Genomic DNA, 25,026 nt, shown 5'->3' with positions numbered 1-25,026 from the left:
GAAATCACTAGGAGAGGACAGGTCACCTCTGACCTTTGACTCTGGATCACTGGGATCCGCACAACACTGGACACCACTGGGTAGTTTCAAAGCACGCACACACCCACACATACCAACATACCAACACCCACACGCACGCGCACACGCACACACACACACACACACACATTTTCTCACTCGCACACACACACACACGTCTCACATGCTCAGACAAAGCAATATACCTTGCAAGTCAGCTTTCATCAATGTAACTTTTGTCAGCCAAACAAAAAAGCAAACAAGCAAATTAAGTTAGATGGTTAGTCAATGCACACAGATGCTTGTGAACTGCTGAAAGAGTGGAGCAGAGAGAGAAAGTTCAATGTGCAGGAACAGAGAGGAGGAGATGAAAAGAAAGAGTCAAATTTACATTTAACAGAGCAAGAGCTGGGTTAGTGGGTTATCTTGATCACAGAGAGCGAATGAGTTCAATGAAAAGTGACAGACAGAAAAAGCAATAAAGGAGGTGGGACCTGGACACAACTACTGGTGTGTTGGTATGTGTGTTTGCACCTCACCTTCACAGCCTCTCTCCACTTGTCCCATGGTTGCTAAGGCATCAGCCAAGAGGTCAGGGAGCCGGCCGTTTAGATCAACTGTTGCTAGGCAACCCTGGAAACCCTCACGAGAGTGGACCAGCTTGGGCAGGTCCCGGTACATTTCTTTGGAGACGCCCCCAATGTACAGGTCACCTGTGGAGGTGCAACACGATGGATGGCAGCCTTGTTAACCAATCATAATGCTTTTTTTCAGCCGTCAGCATCAGTAAGACAATTCTAAAAGTTGAGTTGGTACATATTATTCTGAACATATTTTCCCACATGAATAAATGGAAAATATTTACTGTCTGCTAAAACTTTCAGTTCTTTTTAATCAAGGTTATTGTGCTTGCTGCTAAGTCTATTCAGTCACATCTGAGGCTTTTAATTCATTTCTTTGAATATAACACGCTACTCTCTCTGCTCTCATCTGTCGGTTATTTTCTTTCATTCAGAGAGCAGTGTTGTTCACTACTTTTCACAATGCATTGTGAATATAATGAGTCCACTGAATAGGGTATAAAGAGTTTCACGTTTTAAATAAAATCCATCTACCAGCATCTCTAAAGCTCACTAACCAAGACACCTCCAAAACCAGAATTTTTTTAATTTAATCAGTCGCTACAGCTGCCTATACCAGTTTACAGTAATTGTATGCTGTGAGCAGAATGTATTATCAACTATGTTTATCCCAACCTTTCACATAAGCTACCTTGATTGAGGTATCACTGCTTGTGTGTTTGTGCATACCCTTTAGGTCGAGGTTCTTGGCACCCATGGTGGTCTGCGTGGTGACTTTTGTGTCAATCTTGACCGTGTGGAGATTGTTAGTGTCTCTGGATATGTGCACATTGTGCCAGTGGTTGTCATTTAGAGGACTGTTGGAGTTCCCCTTAATCAGGTGTGCCCCATTGCCCAGATCAGAAATGTAATGTAGGTAGCTAGAGAGTAAACAAGGAAAAGTGAAAAGGCAGATTAATGAAGAGCAACACAGGGTCATACACTTCAGGGCATTATCATCTGTTATGTAAAAGCATAACTGTAAGAATAGAAAAAGAGTTGCCTGACTTGTGCATTTTTCATATTTGAAATTTCAGCCTTATAATTGTGTTAATTAGGGGGAATGTTGACATAAACTTAATCAAAAATAGCATAATTGGAAGGTAGACCTTAAATTGTTTAAAAATGCACATACATTGCACTGACTAGTGTGAAAGACTGACTCATGTGATGGAAACACTGTTCAGCTCACCCTTTAACCAGCTCTATCACTATGAAGTCATTGCCATCTCCTCTGTTGAAGAGAATAAGGCCGTCGGGTGACGTGGTCTTGAACTGCATGAAGAGATGCATAGAGTAGTAGGCCTGCAGTGTGGGCAGTGTGACGAAACTGGAGCGCGAGCGGAAGGTGACAGGATCGGCCACAATGCTCTTGTAGCCGATAACGGCATTGAGTTCACAGTAGTCGATGTCGCCATTCTTGCACAGGTCGATGTAGGGCATGCCGTTCAGCGTCAGGCCCTGAAGATGGCCGATGAAATTGGAGGGCACGGCAGGTATGAAGCGCTTCTCTGTCACAATGCCCGTCTCCACATTGTGGAACTCCAGCTGGGTGTGGTCGCCGGCCATCTGACCTGGTTTTAGGGATAAACTTCAAAGGTGAGGTGCAACGGAAAGTTGGGCTTCAAGTGGAACTGTTCAATAATAAAACTAATACTAATCCTAATTCTTATTTCAACACCATAACTAGCAGTGACAGATTGATACTAAGAGATGCAACACACACTAATACAATTACTAATGTAAATACTGGGGCTTTCATGTACAATCATAATTCAGAATGATTTTCACTTACACACGTACAGATGCTCTCTAAAAAAGAAATAAAACCCTTAATTTTGTTGTCACAGCAATTTTTCTCATATAAAACAATACACAGAATTCATGCAGGAGTCTAAGACCTACAAAGAGTGTAGAGAGTAATTTATGGTGAGAAGCTTTAAATTAAGCGGTTGTGATTACCTTCAACAGGCTGCAGGTCATCTACGGTGAGTTTGAGGCTCTTGCCACGCCGGACTACCCTCACCGTGTGCCACTCATTATCATTGAGGCCCGACCCCGCAAAGATGGTCTCTGGGCCTTTACCTACACATAGCCCAGAGCACCATTAACATATGCACAGAGCGGTGGAGAGAGAATAAGAGAGAGGAGAGATAGAAATGTAGAGAGACAGAGATAGAAAGAGATGAGAAGAAGGAGGAGAAGCAGAGAACCAGGCAAGCGGAATTCAAATTCAAGGACAGGAAGTAAGGAAATGGAGGGAAATAGGAGTAAAGGGAACCATACATATTCCGGGGGAGACATACACCTACATGTCAACATACTCTCTCCACAGATATACAGGTCTGTTTGCAGATATGCCAGCGATACAAATGATGTGACAGACAGACAGACAGATTTACATAAATGGATACCACGGGTGCATAACCTAACGAGTCACAACAAACCCATGCTGAGCTAATCCATCTGTGGACAGATCACACCGCCTTGATGACCACCTCCTACCCACAAGAGCACAGATGTCAAACTGCACCACAATCCTCCGGCACCCAGTCTGCATGCATCACTTTAGTTTCTACAAGGGCGCAGTACGGCAAAGAGCCTCATGGTGGCACTAGACACAAAGAGGAACACCACAGAGCTCTCCAAGGTGCTGATGTGCAGCAGAATGAAAAAGGCTGAGCTGTCCTCTCATGATGTCTCTCTCTCTCTGCCCATCAACCAGCTCATATCTTCACATAGGTGACTGCACACATTTGACAGACTGACTGTTCCCAAAACCTCCGTGTCTCCCTTCTCCAATTCTCGACAAGCACCCCACCAACCTTGAGCACAACACCCACTGCTTTCCAACACACACTGTCACCCACACGTGTACACGCACACATTCCCCTTCCTCCTCCAAGCCTTGTTGGTTTGAATAGTGTGAGTGAGTCTGCTTACAGTGACCTATAGGAGGTAATGACGGGGGAGGTGAAAAGTAAACTGACCCGAACAGTTTCTGCCGCAGAAAATGTCAAGCATGCCTATATTACTCATGGAGGCACGCAAGCGGCACACACACACACACACACACGCACACACACACACACACACACACAGTCAGGTAGAGTGGTAGATAAAGAGGGAGACACACAGGCAGACAGACACGCATATAGAATTAGTCATGAAAAGTCAATCAAAATGGATATGGCAGCGTGAAATGCATATGTGTGCATGTGTGTGTTTTCAAAGCTAAAATAGTGTGTTGTGCATTCAGAGAGGACACAGGGTTCCCCTGAGGAGACTCAGCTGTGCTCTGGGCATGAGCATCTCATCCTGTTACCATGGATCACTGCCTAGCACTGAGTGAAGGAGAGAATATGTGTACATATGTGTGAGCTTATGAGTGTATGTGTGTGTGTGTTTTTGCATATTTGACCGAATATTCAAAGAATGGACAGACTGATGTGAGAGTGAGGCAGTGATCTGTGTCAACCTGGGAACTGGGCGAGGCAAACAAACACTCACATGCACACAGCTATTTTAGGTCAAAGCTAAAGGTGCAGACAGCAGCATTGAGGTGAGGTTTAGTGCTGAGCTGCTTGTGGTCAGCAGACAGACACAGTTCTGTGCTAAGACAAAAGGAAAGGCAAGACCGTTTGTTGCAAAGGAAATACAATTCAAATCAAAGGACATAAGCTACTGGAGGTGATAAAAGCAGGATAATGAAAACAAAATGACAAAAAGCATTTCATATTTCATTAGCTCGAAATAACAAATGGCTTTTCTGCTGGATAAGCCTCAAATCTCTCCCCTGCCGAGGCTTTTTATTTGACTGCTGAGTGGACTATTTCAGTAATTTCTTTTCCTCTCCCTCGAATATCAGATGTATAATTTATTGTATGCACACGGTGTGCCAGAAAAGTGGCTGCCTACTGAAATGTTCATTGAGACAACTGGTCTAAAATTGGCCAACAACCATGCGGGATAGCAACGGCGCTTTGTGGCTAGTAGGGTTTCTATGGCAACTGCAGTCATCCATTTCACCACCTCTTTGCCGTCACATAGCATTTCTCTCTCTCTCCTGCTCGCTCACTCTCTTGCTTTCTCAGTGGTCGTGACAGAGAGAAACTCCACGTGAGGGAATTAAACTTCATCAGGGATTCAGCTCGTCACACACACACACACACACACACACACACACACACACACACACACACACCGACTAAACACACCAAATGTACCTCCATGTACAGTTTACCGAAAAACAAGCAAACAAAGAAAACGAACAGACAGACACTGAAAATAAGGTGCGGCAGATAAAAACAGAGGGATAACGTGTCTTTGTCTCCAGCATGAAGGAGAAGTAATTAGCCTGCAGGTCCGTGTTGCATTCATCCACCAGCTACTCCTCCTCCACCTCTTCAGTTCATGCTTCTCAACAAACCTAATTTACATGAAGACCTCATACTCAGGTTTATCTTATTTCCCTTCTTCTTCTTTCTCTTTTTTTTTTTTTTACGTCCACCCCCACCATCCTCTCTTCCGTCTATCCTTCTTTGCTAAAATGGCCGACGTGGAAAACCCTGGCCCTCAGCAAAAATCACACCACTCCTGTGGTGCAGCTAAACAAGTAGACTCTAAACACGCATATGTGCACCTCCCCCCCTCACACACACATAAATGCACACAGAAACATGGTACAAAGATATGTTGAATGAGATCAGATGGACTGACAAGACTGAGAGAGTGAAAAATAGTCAGAAACAGATAAATACATAAAATAAACACACACACTCACACACTCACATACTGAGGAGGAGGAGGAAAGGGGAAGGGTTAGGTGAGATGGAGGATCACTTACTGGCTGTACAGTTTATCCTGATACAGTCTGGAGGGAGAGCAGAGCAGAGGGTTAATGCTGCACACATACTCAAACTCTCCACGCCCTGGGGACGCACACATCGACACACCCTGCACATATATATACAAACATGCACACGCACACACTGCTGAGAAAACACACACTCTCCTTTGTCACAGGACCTAAAGTCAGACGGTGTATTTTCTTACATCAGTGTGAATTTTTGTGATTTGAATTTTTAGCCAATAAAGAGCAAAATCGGACAAAGGTCGGTTTGGAGGATCTCCACATCGACCAGTCACGTGTGTCAAGGAGAGCGGTGTGTCCCCAGCATGAGCAGTGTGCTCACTGGCTGCTCTGGCCTGAGCGACAGTTTCAGTCACCAATGAAAAAGCACCAGGAGACTGAGATGGGTCGTGCGTTTCAGTTTGTCTGATGACATCCAACACATCCCATAGTTTTTGTCGCCCATCCAGAGCAGAAATCTCCGCAAATTGTTGGAAGATTCAGTCCCTGTATTAATATTATTATCATCATCATCATTAATATTATTATTTGACCCATGATGACTTGGTGTGTCGTGTGGCGTCAACCACAGAAAAGACGTGGCTGCAGACAACCAGAGACCAACACATGCACCCCTCTGTAAGTCTGTGTGTGTGTGTTAGCATGTGAGTGTATGCAACTTTAAGTCAAAGTGTGACTGTGAAAACTGGAAAAAAATGTTTTAATAGAGAAGAGGAAGTGTACAAAACATAGAGGGATAGTGTTTTTTCCTGCAGTTATGTGTGTATACTAATTGTGTGTATCTGTACAGTTTGTGAGTCTTTGTGTTGATTGTTGGAGGTGTTAGGGATGCACAGGTCCACTGGGAGTGAGCAGAGAATGCAGCTTGAGGCTTAAACCCTCTGTTCAACACAAAAACAACACCACTAACCTTCTGTGTGTATGCATTCAAAGGCAAGTTGTATATACACTACAAAGTCAATTCCAATACTTAAAATTGTCATGTCTTGAATATATTGAGTATGAACAGTGCAGCAGAATTATCAAGAATAATTATTATCAAGATTAATCTAGGAAAAGTTTATTTTCCTGGGACAACACATTATTAATCAACATTTCATGACATTCCACTGAAAGAAATAGCCAAGAGGCTGATGTCAGCTACATTCCCTCGACATATAATTAAAATAGCGTTGGAGAATCTACATGTTTGTGTGCATGTGTGTACCTAGGTTGACAGTGAGTCGGACACGGCCCCCATCCATCTCCAGACGAAGGGTATCTGCAGAGTTACGGGATGTAGTTGCCATGAGAACGCCATACGCCCGCTGGGAACGAAAGCGTAGCGAGACGTCCTCCGCCTCAGTATGCATCGCCACGGGCAACTGCACCTTCATAAACTTGCTGCCGTCGTAGGACAGGATAGTTGCATCTGTACAGAGATGAACAGAGATGGACAGGAGTGAGTGATAGAGAGGGAAGGGGAAGAAGTGAAAGACAAGCGGAGGAAGATAAAGATGATGTTGGGGGCGAGTGAGGTGGGTAGAAAGAGGGAAAAAGAGACAGAAGATGATTGGCAAGGAGAAAACACAAGAGGAGGGAGAAGACAAAGGCGATTTGACGTTGAGTGAACTAGATTTATACATGATAGAGTACGTTGCAGCGCGACAATACTCCCCTATTCCCCCGCCATGTCATGTTGAAGCTCAAACCTGCTTCCAACAAATTCATCCCATCACTTTCCACCCTTAATTCATCATCACTCCCTCCGCCTTACAAAAGAGGATGTAAAAATAGCTGCAGCTGGTTGGCTGGCCCTATTATCCGGTTAAATCAGAATGCATGGCGATGAGTGTGTTAGCCACTGTCGCTGACATCTCAGACCCTGGAGTCATAATGTAACAAGCTCAGGTGATCCCGCTTTAATGTCTTTTGCATACTCATTTACATATTCATAATCTCCTCTCCCTGCTACCTGCTGAGGCCAATCCCCGGCCGCTAAACTGTTTACCTCTGAGGACCCTGTTTTTTATTGGCCAATTACATACACAGCTAAACACTCTCTCCGTGTCCCTGCGTCTTTATCTCCCCCTTCCCTTCGTTCTTTGCTCCATCTTATATCTCTCCACTCCATTCCTCCTTCGCTTTCTCTACCTTTCGCTCTCCCTGTTTCCGTGGGAGACGTTTGGAGCCAAGGCAAAAACAAGAGAACAGGAAGAGAGTGAGGCCTCATGAATACTGATGAGCTGAGAATGAGGGGAGGAGAGAGAGATAGTGTGCATATGTGTGTGTGTGTGTGTGTGTGTGCATGTCAAAATAAGTGAGTGAATTTAAGTGTGAACAGAGGAGGGTTTAGTAAAGTGAGAGCAGGGGGAGAGAAAATAGGGACAGAGCGAGACAGAGAGAAAGGAGGGGGAAAGGGAGAAAAGCTCTTGGCTAAAATGCAAATGAACCCTCATTAACTTGAGGAAAAAAGAAGGTGGCTGGCCTGTTATATCACAGATAACATACCTAACAGCCACACACACACCTAAACACACTTGAACACATTTTGGAAAAAGGCAGACAGCTGACAACATTTTGCACGCCACGCCACCTGACTCACCACCAGCAACTAGAGGGGAGAGGTTTAGATAGGAGGAAAAATATGGAAGTCCCGTTGTGCCGAAAAAAAAATCTGAAATGTAACACACTGGAATCACTGAAAGCCTGTAAGTAGTTAAAGGATGTTAGTTCATTTCTCAGCACTTCTTAAAGTCTGGCTGTGGCACTCATACCCAAACCCATTGTTTCATCCTGAAGACATAAATCTTAAAAAATGGGTCACGCAAATATAGTTACATTTAAAAAAAAAAAAGGTCTTCCAAAAAACAGCCGAGCTCTGTTACTTTTACCGAACATTACTCAACCTGATAGAGCATTTGTTGGGGACTTTGTGCACTAATGAGTATTTATGGCAGCAGGACAGTGTATGTGGGATTGACTCAAAATAAACTACGTGCTTATTGTAACGAAGGAACCTGTCAGCCCAGGCAACAGTGTGACTCACTCAATGTGTTTTTTAAATAGTTTTCACAACAATGGAGGTCTGTGGCAGAGAGGGGGGAAAGAAAAAACGATATCAGGTTTTGGCTTCACACTAAAGTTGTTATGTGGGATTTGCTGGAAAGAAAAATATACAAAATCACCAAACTGTTGCGCTTACCAGGGATTTACCATCCACAGAGACATGATAAAATCTTTAGACGACAGACACTGATGATGGGAATGATTATAGCATGTTTCCATATGTTGACACCTGAGTCACTGTCAGTCTGTGTACTAACATAAGAAATGATTGATGTGTTACTAGTCACTCTTTCATTATTTCTAGTTGTTACGTTGCAGTTTTCATGTATCATCGATATTGATATGTCATATTTTGAGGAATTTGACTTTTTGAATAAAACCAATAATTTTGACTTCCTATCTCAGACATTTTGACTTAACATTTTATTTTTGACATTTCTCAAATAATTGGATTTCTTATACGAACTGTGAGAACTGTCGATTTAAAAATAATTTAAGGTTATTAATATTTGTATTAAGTGATGAAAGACATTTGAACATACAACCAATAGTGGCTGCGGACCTGCAGAAGGTAACAGGCCTTTATTTGAGGCAGTATATTACATAGTTGAATTTATTAAATTAAAAAGACAATATAATTCAATATGTTTTAGATAATAAACCCGGTTAAACAATGGGTTGGTAACCTTAATACTCACAAATGCAACAAAGTACAAACAGTTTGGATGAATTAAATCTGAATACTGTGCCATCAATTTGTTTTTCACACAGGTTCTAGCAGTAGCTGCTCTCACATGTTATACACAAATAATAATAAAAATGTTAAAAGTAGAGCTTCATTTCAAATCAAGGAATCTTCAGAAGAGGACATTTTCTCCTCAACACTTAGGAAGAGGTTTTTGGTCAAAGACTAGACTGTATTGTGAAACCACAGCTCAGAGTAATCCTGCGTCTCTCATATGAGAAAATGAGAAAATAATCATACTAATGAAAGCACAGAGCAGCTGGACGAGAGGAGAGATCATTACACAGAGCGATGCATCCTCATACTTGAAAATAATTCCATCTCAGGTCTAGAACTGTAACTACAACAAAGTCGTCTGTAAAAGTTTAAATGAGTCACCTTCCACCGCTGAACATTACCGTTGTGTTAATTTGACTTTTGTGAAATTGTAAATTCAGACCATTGCAGCTGCTCTGATCGATCAGCGATGGCTTGGACTGAGCTAACTCTGAGGGTGTCAGTTGCTGAAAACAGTAAAATTATCATTCATATAGATTCCCAAAATATAAAACCTGATTACGGTATGATGAGTTTTTTCCAAAAGACAATAAGTCGGAGTAGCAAACCCACAACTTTGCTCCAAATAACTAAATGATGGGGGTGCATTTGCTCCACTTGCTCTATTGCTCAGGCACCAGGAGTTTATCCACTCGTTTATTTCCCCGGCTAGCCTATTTGTTCAAGTCCACCACGCTCCCGGCCATTATCAGAGACCCAGCTTTAATTGACTCCCTGTTTTTTATTTGGGGCAATAAAGTTGGCTTTTCCAAGCTACTAGAAAAATAAAATTACTGTTGAATCTGCTCTTCTGAAATTGGAAATTTGACCCAAAGATGAACCCTTTGTCATCTATTTTCTGTTCCTGACAGCAACGAACTTCCATAGAGAAAGCAAAGACAGCGAAAAAAGAATGTCTTAGGACGTGTGCAAATGTGTTGCTATGTGTGTAGCTGCTCATTACAAAACAAAAATTAATCTTTGGAGCCAGAGCGTGGCGAGTGGGAACAAAGAAGAGAGTGAGCGAGTGAGGAAGGGAAAAAAGGGAGGGAGAAACCGCAGGTAGAAGGCGTAAACACGGCCAATCACTCTCTCCATCTGCTTCTCCATCTGTGCTTCCTTTAATCCACCGAACCACCAGTTAGTGACCCCTCAATGCACACAGAGAGGGATGAAGAAAGATAGAGTGACGAAGACAGAGCTAAGAGAAGGCAAGGAGGAGGGCACATTGCTATGATAAACATACACTGCGGATGTTTGTCCCCGAAATAAAACATCTTCGTATCAACACCTTTCAGAAAGTGTGTGTGTGTGTATCTCCTGTTAGATGATAGTACAATCATCACTTGAGACGCATCAGCAGTTGTGGCACAAACAACATTTCTTCTCTTCCCCTTGTCTGACTTCATCTCGCTTCTTTCAACAGGCCTGTATCACTCTCGCTCAATCTTCCCCCACTTTCAATTTTTCTCTCGGCATGAATTCATACCTTTTCTCATAACTCTCTCTCTCTCTCTCTCGCTCTCTCTCTCTCTCTCTCTGTCTCTGTCAGGTTTTCAACTCCCGTCTCCCATTCCTCCTCATCTCCTCACCTGCTGTCACATGGCGGTTCCAGCCTGGTGGTTCCACCCGCCTCTGTCACAGCTTCTGCTCCCAGCTTTCTTCACACTTCCTCTCCCAACGTTTTCCCAGTCTTCCAACATCAAGAGCAGTCCAATAGCTCTGTCTGCAGCTCTGCATCTTCCCACCTCCTCTCTTTCTATCTTTGTTGCTCCCTTCTATTCCCTCTCCTCCATCTTACTACCCTCACTTACACACAAAGAATGTGTGATTTTGAATAATGAAAAAATCCAACCAAAGATAAAACACCTGCACTATTATTGCTTTTTGTTCTTGAGCAAGCAGACTGATTTTCTTTCATTGTCTCCTGCCACTGTCTACCTGTTATTCATTCTCACTTTCCTACACTCCATCACCACATCATCCCTAAACTCAATTTGCAAGATTTGATATTTGACTAATAGTTTAGTCACATTTTTTATTTGCCATAAATCTTTATGAGGGTACGTTTTTAGCAGAGCACTATCAAATGTTAATCTGTAAGGACGGGCCTTTTAAAGCAAAAATAAGGCATATCTTAAAGGTATAATGAATAAAAAATTTATGACCCAATATAACTGATGATCATAACATATTTTCAGAGTTATTTCTGACTTTAAACTTTAGACTTTCCACTGCATACCATCTGTCTTCTGCCACTCGTCCCTTTGGCATTGCTCAATCTTCTCAAGCCAAAAAGCAAATGACAAAGCTGTCATTATGACTGTATTTTGCATCTTGGCATATTATTACATTTGCACAAGATGCTCCTGTTTAGTGACCGTAATTAGCCGGCTCACTCTTCTCGTTTGGGAATCCGTGGCTTCGGCTCTTATGTGAAACATTATACAAGCTTGTCCTCTTCCCAACATCACACCCCAACATTCTTACCTCTCTCGCAGGAGCGTCCCAGGTAGCCCGTTCCGGAGCAGTCACAGACGTAGCGGTTCCAGCCCTCCCTGCAGATGCCGTTGTGCTGGCAGGGGTTGGACAGGCACTGCTTGGGCGGTTCTCTCGAGCATGAGGGCTTCACGCCGACTGCTCTCTGGGCCTCGGCCAGTCGTCGGATGTCTTTGCTCTGCCCGTCCACAAACAGGTCTCTGATGCAGCCCACGTAGCCATAGTTCAACAGAGCTGTCCACACCTGAGGAAAACATTTACCAGAGTTGAAAAGTTTCACTGAATTTATTAATTCTAAATCTTCAACATTTAAAATTTGAGATCCATCAAAAGATTGACAATGGTTCTAAACAATTCAGAGAATAGAAAATATATGAATCATTGCAGCTATACTCTTGATAAGTGGACTCCACATTGGTAATCAATAATTACTATTGTAAAATCAAATCAGAAAGAAGAAATAGAGCAAAGAGAAATTGGACAATGTCTCAATGACAACAAAGCACAACATGGTGGGACAAATATTTAATCTATTTTTTATTGAATTCTGATTAAATTCTAATAAATCTGATTTGAAAAAATCTTCTCATTTTTTCTTGATTAATCTTTAGGTCTATGAAGACAGTTCTAAAAAACGGTGCCTCATTGTAGTTCAGATAGGCACAAGTCATTCATCCTCTGATCATTGCTAAGACCTCATTCTAACAAGACAGTCCATATAAACATGTGGTACATATTCAGTCTGCAAGCTCACTGTTACACAGCTGCCTGTTGTCAGAAATCTGACACCCCCCACTCCCAGCTTCCTCCTGCATTAGCAGCTAGTCGTATGTGAATTTTGATATGTTTGTTAACATTTGTTCACGTTGATATAATGGGATCTATCTCTGGCTCTGCCAGCACGAGTTTGTAAGCACAGGCACTGTCTGTGTCAATCTTTCTCAGATTAGTCCTGAAGCTTTACAAGAGCCAAGGCCCACTTCCAAACTAAAATGTAGATTGCTGCAAAAACCTAAAACCTTGACATGGGGCCATCCAGTGACCTGATGGTTAAGGCATATGCTATATAACCAAAACACCTATGCTTCAACTCTTGGCTATGGGACCACTGCCGCATGTCTTACCCTCTCTCTGCCCTTGTTTCCTGTCTCTAATTGGACTGTCAACTTTCTAATGAAAATGCCACATAATAATCTTGAGAAAAACACTCTGACGTGAATGTTTGTGACTGAACTAGTCTAGCGAGTCTCATTTGTAGGACTAACAATCCAAAACACAAACATACTTAATTGGCTGCAATGTAATTCAACTTTTGTAATGTGAGACAATGGAAATCTGTTTTTGTTTAATTTTCTGTTTATCGATTTATGGACTGATTGTTGCAGTGCTAAAATCAACCTAAGTATGTCACACTGTTGACAGAAACATCAACACAAACCTCTGTAGGGAAGATGAGACCGGCTCGATCTTCAGGTAGGCCTCCGAGGTACAAGGTGTCATCCAGGTCTAGGATCTCACTGTCTCCTGGAGCTGTGTACGCTGTTCTTACACTGTTCACAGAGATTGTTCCTGAGTAGAGAAACCAGACACATCGAAACAACTTCAGTAATCATTGTGTCCTTAGATGTGAAAATTGTGACTGTCACTGTCATCACCACTCCCACCTTTATGACCACCACCATCATCATCATCATCATCATCTTTGTCATCATCACTCCCCCACTCTTTGTACTCCTCACTGCCACTCATCACGAATCAGACGCCATGGAAATCCCAAACCACCCAGGCCTTAGTCATCACTTAGCACTTAAAAGTCCAAAATCCAATACTTTATCGCCAATAAATCATTAATACGTGTATTTTTAGACATAATACAGTCACAGTAAACAAGAAGACCCCCGCTGCTACAGGCATCCTCCACTGTGGGTTAGCAAAACAAAACTACATTATGCTGACAAACATTTGAAACCATGCCTGTTGTGTATACATGTTTTCAATTATTTGATTCACTTCATTTGGTTAGTGTTCAAAGAGGACCAAATATAGACAAGAAAAACTACCACAAAACAGCATTGTTTTAAGAGTGTTCAACGAATCTATCGACAGTATTTGTGGCAGGAAATACTGGTTTATGGCAAAATGTGCCCATGACTACCAGATAGATAAGCAACAAGCCATGACTGCTTTAATTATAGCCTCAGAGTTATGATAATTATATCAATATACAATAAACGAGACAGTGCTACTGTATATTGATTCTTCTCTGTTGTGTAATGGTGTATGCAGCACCCTTAAAATCAAGTTCAATAACCCCAGTTTAAATGAAATGGAGACATCCGACAGATGGCAGCCAAATGGCTGGTGCTCACTATCAAATACTACTATCTTGCCTACATACTATCTTGCCTATACTCATTATTCCGCCTCCTTCTTATCAACCTCTGCCGATATGGTTGGTGTCAGAGTTGATGGCTGTGAGCGAACCTGAGCGTCCGTCCCTCTGAAAGTCCACGTGATACCATTCTCCATCATTGACTTTCCTGTCGATAGCTTTGGTCTTGGTGGTTCCTGAGCCCATGTCCAGCAGCAGGTACAGGTGTCCGTCCAGCATTTCAATCGCAAAGAAGTCCACCTGTACGGCAAACACTTTATCATCAGTAATCTGTAAAAAGCAAGGACATTAATGGCTGGCAATAGAGTAGTAATTATAACAAGATTTCTTTTAGTTTAAAGCTTTTTTAAAGATATAAAATACATTATTCACCTTGATTGTGGGAGGTGTGCGAGGGTCCTTGCGTTGCATCTGTCGTGGTTTGCCGTGGCTGAAAAGCATCAACCCGTTTGGCTCTGTGGTTCTGAAGTCGAACGAGATGGACCCCGCCTTCTTCGCTGTCCACTTACTCAGCGCCACGAAAGACTCAGGTGTGTCAAAGGTCACTGGGTCCAGCGTGGCCACACTCTCGCACTTGAAGGACACCACCCCACTTACCTGGAGGAAAAACAGAAATGTTTAGGGGATTTCTAGGGATTGTTATACACATGTCCAATGAATATCGAGACCAAAATGATTCCCTTTGTTGTCTGGGACTGAAATAAAGCCAGCTGCTTCCAGCTGTTAAATGACTAGAAGACAAAAGCTCATGGTTACCTCTGAAAAATATAATCCCACTTACTTAAAATCCCTACAGTATAAATTTCACAGTGCCTGACGGGAGGTTGAGATACAAAAAGATGTCTGTGTTCTACAAGGGGGTACAAGGGGATAATGTGTTGTCTGGCTCAAGTTTTACTGGCTGTTGAAGAGCATACCTTCATCTTTGGGTCTCCTTGTTTAGCCAGTCTAGACAGCTCCAACCGTACATCATTATTCTTGTACACCACCTTCAGGGGAGGGAATTGAGGGGGAAAGAATAAAACATGAATTCACTATTAGATTAAAGACAAAGAAGCCCTTCTCTGTGGATTCATTTCAAATGCTTCTGCTGAGGCACAGGATTGGACTAGTGTCATCATTTATTTAACCATAAGCAAAAACAAGCAAAAGGAATGAGGTTGTTTAACCTTATCAGAAGTAACAAAAGAAGAGATTATTGAAGGGGACAAAACATCTTAAATATGACCAGAAAACCATTCATCTTTCAACCAAGTAAAACATTTTTTATTCAGGTGTTCTAGTATTTGTATTTAAAAGTGATAACCTCCGCAAGCCACTGCAACCTCATCTTTTGAAAACTCCCATTTGTCCCCGCCACTTGCATGATCGCTTTTACTCTTTCTCTCCTTCCCTTTTTCTGTTTCTCTTCACTTTTCCTGACACAGTACGCTCTCTGACTGAGCGGTGTGAGTGTAAAGACTGTGCTTGTGCTGAGCATTTTGATGTCGAGAGAGACGAGCACACACAGGCTCTGCTTCATTAATCCTTTCTATGACCTGTGAGCAACTCAGCAACATCACAAAATATTTCTCCTCTGCATTGGATTTTCACCTGGGATTTGTACGTCATGTGCTTGTGTGTGTGTGTGTGTGTGTGTGTGTGTGTACGGCACTGAGGGTGATTATTGAATATAATAAGAGCTGCAAGTGTGCAAAGTGGTGTAGGCGTGTGTGTGCATGGACGAGTGTGCCTGCACTGCATAAAATGCACAAAATTGCTACAGCTGTGATCGCCCATGCGCGTGATTCACTGCATACATCTTAATTTGCTCACATGGATTATCATATCATCGTATTAAATATGTAAATGTGGCAGCGGAGGGTTCACTTTGACAGAGGCAGCCTCATTTAAACACCATCAGTCTTAATGAAGCAACACAGAGCGCATTCACCACTGATACAGATAGCTCTCTGTTTGGCACATCATCTGTCGACTTCTTTGGTTGTTTGTTTATGCCTCTGTGTGAGTCTGTGAGAACTAGAGGGAGACTCAGACTGGGTGTGTGCAGAATGGGTTGTATTTGGGAGTCTCGTTGCGTCAAGTGTTGTGTGTGCATATGTACATTTATATTTGTCAGTGTGTCGTAGCGGGTTTATTTGTGCGTTCCTGCAGTGTATACATACAAAGATTGTGTTTCTGTGTATTTGCATCACTGTGCCATGTGAGTTTTTGTTGTTGCAGCGTGGTGGCCCATTTCAAGCACAGCGGATGGATGGAGCGCCTCTGTGGCGTAGCTAATTAGCATGTTAGTGCTTAGTGCTGTATCTACTCCCTCAACGACACTCATCACTGATTCTCTCTGATGCTGGGGAGGGTGTGTGTATGTGTGTGTGTGTGTGTGTGTGTGTGTGTGTGTGTATGTCTGTATGTGTGTGTGTGTGTGTGTGTATGTCTGTGTGTGTGTGTGTGTGTGTGTGTGTGTGTGTGTGTGTGTGTGTGTGTGTGTGTGTGTGTGTGTATGTGTGTGTGTATGTGTGTGTGTCTGGGACTATTTATGCGAGTCTGCCAAATGGAAGTATTTGTGTGTATGTGTGCGTTTTACAAGACAATGTGTGTTAAATGTGTGCGTGACAGAGAGGGACAAATAAGAAGGGTGGAAGAGAGAAATTAAGAGAGAAAGTGAGAGATTGGTGTTTCTTAAAAATAGTTTATGAGAATCAGGCTGAGCAATTATTTTATATTATCATTCTTTCACTCAGTAGAATCATGTGGCATAGAAATGATCAGATTTTCCCATTGTAATACTTGTCTGCAGACAAACTATCTTAACTACAGAAGTAGCATTTTCAACCTGTCTGCTCAATCCCAATATCTTTCCATGTGCAATCCTGTTTACATTGTATACCTTATTGCTATTTTTACATTTCTTTATGTCTGCATTGCATATTTACTCATTGATAAATTCTCACTGATGTTTCTTATTTTTATCCCTTTGCTGCTGTAACACAGCAAATATCCATGATATTATTTTATCCTTATTTTGTTGAGTGATTTCCTGTGTGACTTTGTGTACATTTCTCATATTACAATATACTGCATATTGATAAAGGAAAAAATGCTAATAAAATGGTATTTTTCTCATATTCACCTAGCACAAGTTTGAGTTAATATCAAGGTGTTTTTCTACATGCAGGCATATATCCCCTGTGCTTATACAAACCATCCATGCATCTCACCTCTTTGAGACAGCCCATGAAGTTATTGCTGACTGGAGAGCCGGGCAGGTCAGCTGTGCTGGGGCTCCCTCCCACATAGAAGAAGTCATCAGAGCCCAACATGGTGTAGTCCTCCTGTGTGTAGCCTGTGGTGGTCAGGATGCCGTCCACAGAGATGGTCACCTACACAACAAAGCACAGGGAAAGGACACGCTATATACTCACACCAAAGGTAGCGCTAAGCGCTAGCTAGGCGCTGACCAGCCAAATTAGCCCCCGTTACTCTGGTAACTAATGTGTATGCAATCTGGTGGGAAGAAGGCCTGATTGGTTAAGGGAATTGGTAAATTGTGCTGTTGGGATTTTGATTGGAGTGATTGAATTAGTGCTTACTGTGTAGTGTGAGTGTTTGTCAGTATCCTTGACATTTGGAATATGTGGCTCTGCACTGCTAAATGCCACTCACTCACTCGGCCTACAGTTGATGATAAACATTGTAGCTCCATCTACCATTTGCTGTCAACAGCAACTGTACAGAATAACAACTAGATCTTGTGTGTGATTAATAAAGATTTACTGACACCCAAAGCTTTAGGGCCACTACTGCTTGATTTTGACTCTCCACACCAAAACTTCAAATTCAATTATTCTATCACTGCATTGTTCTGACTACAACATGTCTGCACACCAATTGATGCTCGGGAGCCTGAACAATGACATATGCCCGAAATTACTACCTGGGGAGTAAATCAAAAGTTTGTGGGAGCATTAATTGGTGAGCGGACTTTTCTTCTGTCTAGCATCTACTGCTTATCAAGTTGTCCGCTTATATTTGCTTTCTACAAAACAGACTAAACATACACAATATGGGCAGAGTTGCATTAAAAGGCTAACACCATCTTCAACGTACCACAGTTCGACCTTTACATTACAGTTTTCCTCTTTATGTCTCTGCAGCTCTGAGTTGCTTTACATTTAAGGTAGAAAACGCAGTTTGATTTATACTTAACATACTAACAACAACTTTCCTTAATGCTCAGCCTATAGTGACACTGATAATTTATCCAGCCCATTCTGCTGCATAATATATTGTACAAAGCCTTTTAGCTAGCACACATAGCCAACTCTGTCACACGTAAATCACAGTTAGTGGTATGTGATCACCTTGATATTCTACAGAACATTAATGTCCATGTTTGACTGCCCATAAAGGTTGAGGGCTCTTTATTTTCCCACTACAGTACCTTCCCTCGCACTGACGGTGTTTATCATTGCCAGGCAAACTTGCCCAGCCAGGCAGGTGTTAGTAAGATATCCACAGGCTTCATCGTGCTGCACAATTAGTGTTAGTACTATTTACTTGTTAGTAGTTGTTAGTTGTTGCACTGCTGGCAGCCACAGTTGTGTTACTGATGTCAGGCCAAGCTGTGTAGGGTTACTGAGGTTAGGGTTAATGATTTCAATGTCGTTAGTAGTTGTGATGAGGTTATGTTATTGTGTTGTTAGGGTGATTGGTGTGATGATGGTGTTAGTTTGTTAGTATGTGGTCTGGGGGGTTTGTTAGATCAGCGAATCTGAATGATATGACACACAGACGAACACACACAAACTAATGTTACACACACACACAGGTGTTATATGGGTTATGGCTCATTCCACACACACGCACTCACACGGCCATACGCATACATACACATAGAAAATAAAACATGCAGCCTGTTCCTCTCTCTGCATGCAACCATTTGCAAAGAGGACACAGTAGATTAAAAATCGACAACAGAGCACAGAGTGAATCATAGGCACAATGGAGAACATGCGGTGGCAGAATGAAGGACGAAAAAAATCAAAAGAGAAAAAGAAAAGAGGGGAAGAAGGGACCTCTCCAGCCATTTTACGGACCAATCAGAGAGGGGAAGGGTTTCTGAATCACGCCATGCAGGAAAGGGGGAAGGGGCTCGCCATTTGCGTGCAGGTGAGGCATGAGCCAATCAGTACACGCCTACATGTCAGTTACATTGTGATGAAGTGAAAAAAAACAGTAGAGAAGGGGGTGGGGAGTAAAGGATTTAACAAAAAAAAGTGGTTGGCAAGGAGGGGAGACGGGGGCTTTTTAAGCGTAAAAGATTACCAACCGCATTTATCCTTTTATTGGTTTAGTTTTGATGTCTATGGTTCAAAAGGAAATAGACACGGGGCAAACCCAAACTAAGAAACAATTAGAATGATATCTACCGAACAATGGAGTTTGTTTACCATAGCGTGTCCAATGCCTGAGTGCTTTGTAGAAGAGGGGGAGAAAGGAAAGCAAAAAACTGTGAACAGAACAACTTTGGGAACAAAAAAAGGAAAGCTAGAAGGCCTCTGGTGAGGTTAAGAGGTTGGTTGGAGTGGTTTCACTAGGAGAAGGGCACAGGTTAGGTTAGTAGAATGAATCATTCCATGGATGGTGGTTAGTTTCAGTAGCAGGTTAGTAAAGTTAGTTGTCAAGTTAGTAGTACAAACAGGCAAACAGTAGAGGCAGGTTGGGTTACAAGCACCTGAGTGCATGTGACCCTCAGTGTTCTCCATTTCACACTCTCTCATTCGCTCGCACACTCAAACACACACACACACACAATTGAAAAAGCACTCACCTAGAGCTGAAAGCAGTGCTGGTCTGGTGGTTAACCCACTGTAAACTAAGACCAAAACCCCAGGTACTTTCTTCCTACCACAGCATCACTGCAGTCGGACAACAGACCACTGATCATAGCTTTAGCATTGATTAGTTTCTTGCTGTGGACTATTGTGTTTTCTGCCCCTGAAACATCTGCAGCAGTCACTGTGTTTCACCATATGACTCACATACACATTTAAGCATTTTAACACGTAACAATCATTGTAAAATGTTAAGTGTTTGTCGACAATCTCTCTAACGAATCAATTAATCATTAAATCTGTCAGAAGACAGACAAAAATGGTAATCAGAATTACCCAGAGTTCAAGGTGAAATTTTGCTGTTTGGTTTGATCGATATTCCAAAACCAAAAGATATTCAGTTTACAGTCATATAAAACAGACAAAAAGGAACATATCCTTATATTTGAGAGGCTGAAACAGGCAAATATTTGCCAGTGTTGCTTAAAGAATAACTTCATCAAAATGGTCAAAATTAATGTTCTGATTTTCCATTTTTTGCTTACTCATTTATCACTAATATTAAAAACAAACATGCGTACATCCATTGATTAATCTACCTCCTGTCTCTTACTATGACCCCTGAAATATTACTTCTTCAGTATTTATCAATATTAATTAATCTCTCCTCTTTTCTTCTCTCCTGTGTTCTCCTCTCCTCTCTGCTCAGCTGCTCACTCGCCCGTCTCTCATTGTTTGGTTACCTGTCTCAGGTTGCGGGTGACCTTGACATCGTGCCAGCCGTTGTCGTTGAACTTGCCGTTGACGGGCTCCACCAAGGCCTCGAAGGCCCCGGAGCCGAGGTTGATGACAAGTGACACGGCACCGTTCTTCAGTGCCAGGTTGACATAGTCAGCGGACTTGCCGGTGTGCAGCATCAGGCCGTTGCGCTGCAGTGTCTTGAAAGAAAGCGTGATTTCGTCGCTGCTCGACTGGATGGGGTTGGGCGACAGGTCATAGCAGAAGTACTCAGAGCCCTTGAAGGTGGCGACATATTCCTCACGAGCTGGATGGAAAGGAAAGGTGAAGAGGAAGTGAACAAGGAGGAAGAAAAAAGATGTGTGAAACTTTTGTTTAACATTATCATGATTAGTACAATACACAGGCTCTTCTGCTCCTTCCCACACTACTCTTCCCAATATGTTTAAAGATGATAAAATGGTGGGTGTTCATCAGAGCCTGCCGAGTAAAACAAAGCTTCGCTGGGCCTGGTTAAATTTGATTTGAATGTGCAGTACAAAACATAATGTTGAAGATGCTGAAAATGTTGTTATTGTCAAGCAAAGCCTCACTAATGCCAGCACTTGGAAGAAACAGTTCCTTCCATACCTCTAATCGTACCATGGAGTGGTATGTAAACAAGCTTTGATCACTCATGTGGGTTGGAGATTAAACAGAACAGTGTGGAAGCAAGAGAGACAGTTGTGAGTCTGTAGCATTCCAAACTCGTTATGAAACCTGCCATCCTCTCTTTTGAGAGAACAGCTGTGCTGGCAGTCTGAAGTGATGTGGTCTTGTTTGACAACGTGGCTCATTTCGTGATGTTCGTCAAAAGCCAGAGAGTGTGTGTCTGCGTATGTACATGTGGTAGCAGTAGAGGTTAGACAGATTTTGAGAAGCATGGCAAAACCTGTTAATGAAGATGGGGAACAGCGGGTCTATAAGCATTATGGCAGCCAAGGCAGGCAGGATTGGCCAATTAGAATTCAGAAGATCAGGCAGACAGCCAATAGAAACTTACCTTGCACACCCGTCGTGACCCCCAAGGACATAAGACCAAGGTTTTGCAATCTATCATCCTTAAGCTCACACTCTGTTATCTACTCTTTCGCACGTACTGACATACATGTGCACAGCCTTAAATGCAAGCCAGCAGAGGAACAAATATGCACACCTACACACACATCTGCGTGCAAAATGATCATACTATTGTGCAGGGGCGACATTATCTGTCTCCTTCACACCCATCCCCCCAGAGCTTCAACCTTCCTCCGCATCCACTCTAGCGTTCTCCTCACCACCATCCCTGCATCTCTCACACCTCCACCACTCCTCTCCGCACATCTCGTTGGCCTCTTTTTTTCCCCCCCTGCTCTGTGCAGCCTGTGGCATAACCACCATCTTGTAGTTCACAGTAATGAGGAGAACGGAGAGGGAATTTAACACTCGCTAGGTCAGGCTGAAGCAAGACAGACACTTGGCAAGGAACCGCCATAGTGGGGGCGGGGATGGGGGAGCTGGATGAGTTGCCACGTAATGAACAGACTGAAGTGTAATAGGTTATTAAGGTAGCGAGAGGCAAAAGAGAAGAGCGTTGAAATGGAATCGGCTGCACTTGAGTGACTATAACTCAGAGAGAATAATGAGGACGAGAAAAAAGTTAGCATATATCACAATTCAAAGAGCAATTGTGGCAAATAATGTTTCCTTGCTCCTGTTGCATGAAAAAAAACAACAAAGTGTGATGCCCAATATATGAGCGAGAAACAACGCGTTGGATGCCAGCACGTATGAATTCCCCATGGTGTGTGATGCCTTCCCTCATGTTAATTGAGAGTGTGTGTGTATGTGTGTGCACATAAGCCTCAAAAGGATGAGAATCAAATGTTTGCAAATTTGTGTCCCAGCATATGATTATGTACATGTGCACAGACAACTATATGCTTTTTTTTTTTATGTTTGCATGAAATGTGTGGGGGTGTGGGTGGGTGCTGGTCTCTGTAAATATTGGTGTATTGCTGTCAGAAAAGCTATTACCAACTCCGGGCCTCGGGCTAGTCTTTACTGAGAGGAGCGAGAGCAAGGAGGAGGAGGGACACACACACACACACACACACACACACACACACACACACACACACACACACACACACACAGAAAGAACAGTCACAAATGCTAACACAATCACGCATACACACTGACACACACACTTGCAGACTCGTAGACAAATGTAGATGAGGTGGCAGAGTGGTGGAGGGTGGGGTTGTGGGAGCCAAGTTGTTCACAATGAGAACACACACAGCCGTCCAGCAGCATTCTAGCAGTAATTTACAGAGGTGCCATTAGATTTCAGTGTGGCGCTCCACCATTCTGTTGCTAATTTACAGACATGTCATTAGAGCAGACAGGAGCACATAAAGCATCTCTGCATCAATGTGGAAGCTCTGGCTCGCTCCTTTTTGTATTACATCACACACGCACAGACACACACGCCCAAATACATATCGAATTGACGGAAACACGATGACGAGCTCGCGCAAGCTGCATGGGCCCACGTAAAACACACAAACACGCGCTCTCGAGTGGGCAGGTTGGAGTGGATCTGTTGTAGCTCAGATAAATGGAGTGAGTCAGTATTAGCTCAGAGTAAACAGTGAGACAGACACTGACATACACACCACATGTCACACTTCATCCTTTGGAGAGCACTGTCGATCAACGCGAGTAAGCGGGAGAGTGAAGGACTGTGGCGAAGGAGGGAAGAAAACAAATTGAAGGAATAAAAAAGGAAAGGAAGGAGAGAGAATGGAAATTGCTCATGGTAGACTGTTTAATATCCTCTTAGATACTTTTAAGCATCATTATCTCGTGTTTTATATGAATCTGGGTAGCAGTGGTTATTCTTGTGTGTTTCTAGCCTTACTATTTTACTTGATCTTCCCTGCTGAAATAAAGGGGAGGCAAAGAAAGGAAAATAAATCTCTCAATGTTATATGTTATTTTCTGTGCTGTGGAATTTTTAAAGCTTTATTATCTGATGTGTTTATGACTGTTGTAGTTTGTCTGATTGTTAGTTGTCTGACTTTTTATAGGGCTAACCAAAACGTCTCCAAGTTTAGAAGTAAATCCGCTTTCTAATGCTGTTTTTATTATCATTAACATTATATGTGTATTACAACAAAAAATACCAATAGCCTGTGAATGTAGCATTTTTTAATTCTACTTGTACAAAACACTTGGGCAAAAGATTTATCTGTCACTGCTCTCAGACAGTATGTCTTTTTATAAAACCAAACAATTTATCGACTATACTCAAAAAAACTATGAACAGTTTAATTGATGCTAAGATAATAATCTTGAGCTGCATAATAATCTGTAGTTTGCTGCTTTATCTGACTGAAAACGTTTTTTAATTTCCTCAGCTCTCCTTTGAAAAACAGATGTTGATCTCGCTAAGGCTGATTAAATTAAGTTACCAACGGAAAGGAAAGGAATGGTAAGGGAAAAGGAAAGGAGAATAAAGGAAAGACATGGACAGATAAGAAAAGGAAAGGAGCTGAAAGAAAAGGACAGAAAAGGAAAGGAAGGAAATGAAAGTAAAGTAAAGGAAGAGACGGAAAGGTAGGTAAGATAAGGAAAGGAGAGGAGGAGGGAGGGTATGTCAAAATAAAAACAGGAAAATAGGAAAATGAACTGGTGAAGCAGTGATGCAAGGAATTTACCATGCAGGCTATAGGAGGAGTAAAGATGGAGGGTGATTAGACTTGACCATTAGACTTTGAAGGCTATCGTTAAACTACTACCCTAATGAATAAAGCATTCTGTTGGGAGGCAAGAGAGAGAGAGAGTGAATAACTGATCTGATGGTTGCTGCTGGGACCAGCTGCAACTGTACCACCCCTCCAATGATCAAACACACATCAGTTGGATTTCACTGTGTTTGTTTGTATATGGCGAGTGCGCGAGTGTTTGTGTGCGAGTGCATGTGTGTCTCATATGGCTTTGTCTCTTCTCATTGGTCTCCTCATCGTTTTGTGCATTTCCATGGCAACCTCATGTTGCAGGGGCTACAGCAAATATGAATGTGCTTGTGCATGCTTGTTTCTGGGAGAGGAGGAGACAGGAAGAGGAATGGAAAAGGAGGGCAAGAGAGAGAAAGAGTGATTGAGTGAACAGTACATTATCATGGACAGCTGTACTGA

The 25,026-nt window shown here is 42.5% G+C and overlaps 1 protein-coding gene across 24 annotated transcripts in view; it reads right to left on the bottom strand.

Moving 5' to 3' along the window:
• The window catches only part of nrxn1a (neurexin 1a), a 56,187-nt gene that overhangs the window by 14,651 nt on the left and 16,510 nt on the right, over positions 1–25,026 (bottom strand). For 5 of the 24 annotated variants that reach the window (XM_069517740.1, XM_069517730.1, XM_069517735.1 and 2 more), the window contains 15 exons: positions 20,809–21,110; positions 19,682–19,705; positions 17,450–17,611; positions 15,149–15,220; positions 14,604–14,828; positions 14,324–14,501; positions 13,278–13,408; positions 11,831–12,083; positions 6,719–6,922; positions 5,485–5,511; positions 2,601–2,723; positions 1,831–2,212; positions 1,329–1,519; positions 558–731; positions 225–251 (listed from right to left, as the gene is read on the bottom strand). In XM_069517740.1, coding sequence (XP_069373841.1) covers positions 225–251; positions 558–731; positions 1,329–1,519; positions 1,831–2,212; positions 2,601–2,723; positions 5,485–5,511; positions 6,719–6,922; positions 11,831–12,083; positions 13,278–13,408; positions 14,324–14,501; positions 14,604–14,828; positions 15,149–15,220; positions 17,450–17,611; positions 19,682–19,705; positions 20,809–21,110 — 2,475 coding nt within the window. The remainder of the gene's footprint in view (positions 1–224; positions 252–557; positions 732–1,328; positions 1,520–1,830; positions 2,213–2,600; positions 2,724–5,484; positions 5,512–6,718; positions 6,923–11,830; positions 12,084–13,277; positions 13,409–14,323; positions 14,502–14,603; positions 14,829–15,148; positions 15,221–17,449; positions 17,612–19,681; positions 19,706–20,808; positions 21,111–25,026) is intronic. The other 19 variants (XM_069517751.1, XM_069517743.1, XM_069517748.1 and 16 more) reach the window with 8 other exon arrangements.

This window comes from Paralichthys olivaceus, chromosome 21 (genome assembly GCF_024713975.1).
Source record: "Paralichthys olivaceus isolate ysfri-2021 chromosome 21, ASM2471397v2, whole genome shotgun sequence".
In the NCBI taxonomy this organism is placed as follows: domain Eukaryota; kingdom Metazoa; phylum Chordata; class Actinopteri; order Pleuronectiformes; family Paralichthyidae; genus Paralichthys; species Paralichthys olivaceus.
The sequence above is the reverse complement of the archived record's forward strand: the minus strand, read 5'-3'. Positions and strand labels throughout refer to the sequence as shown.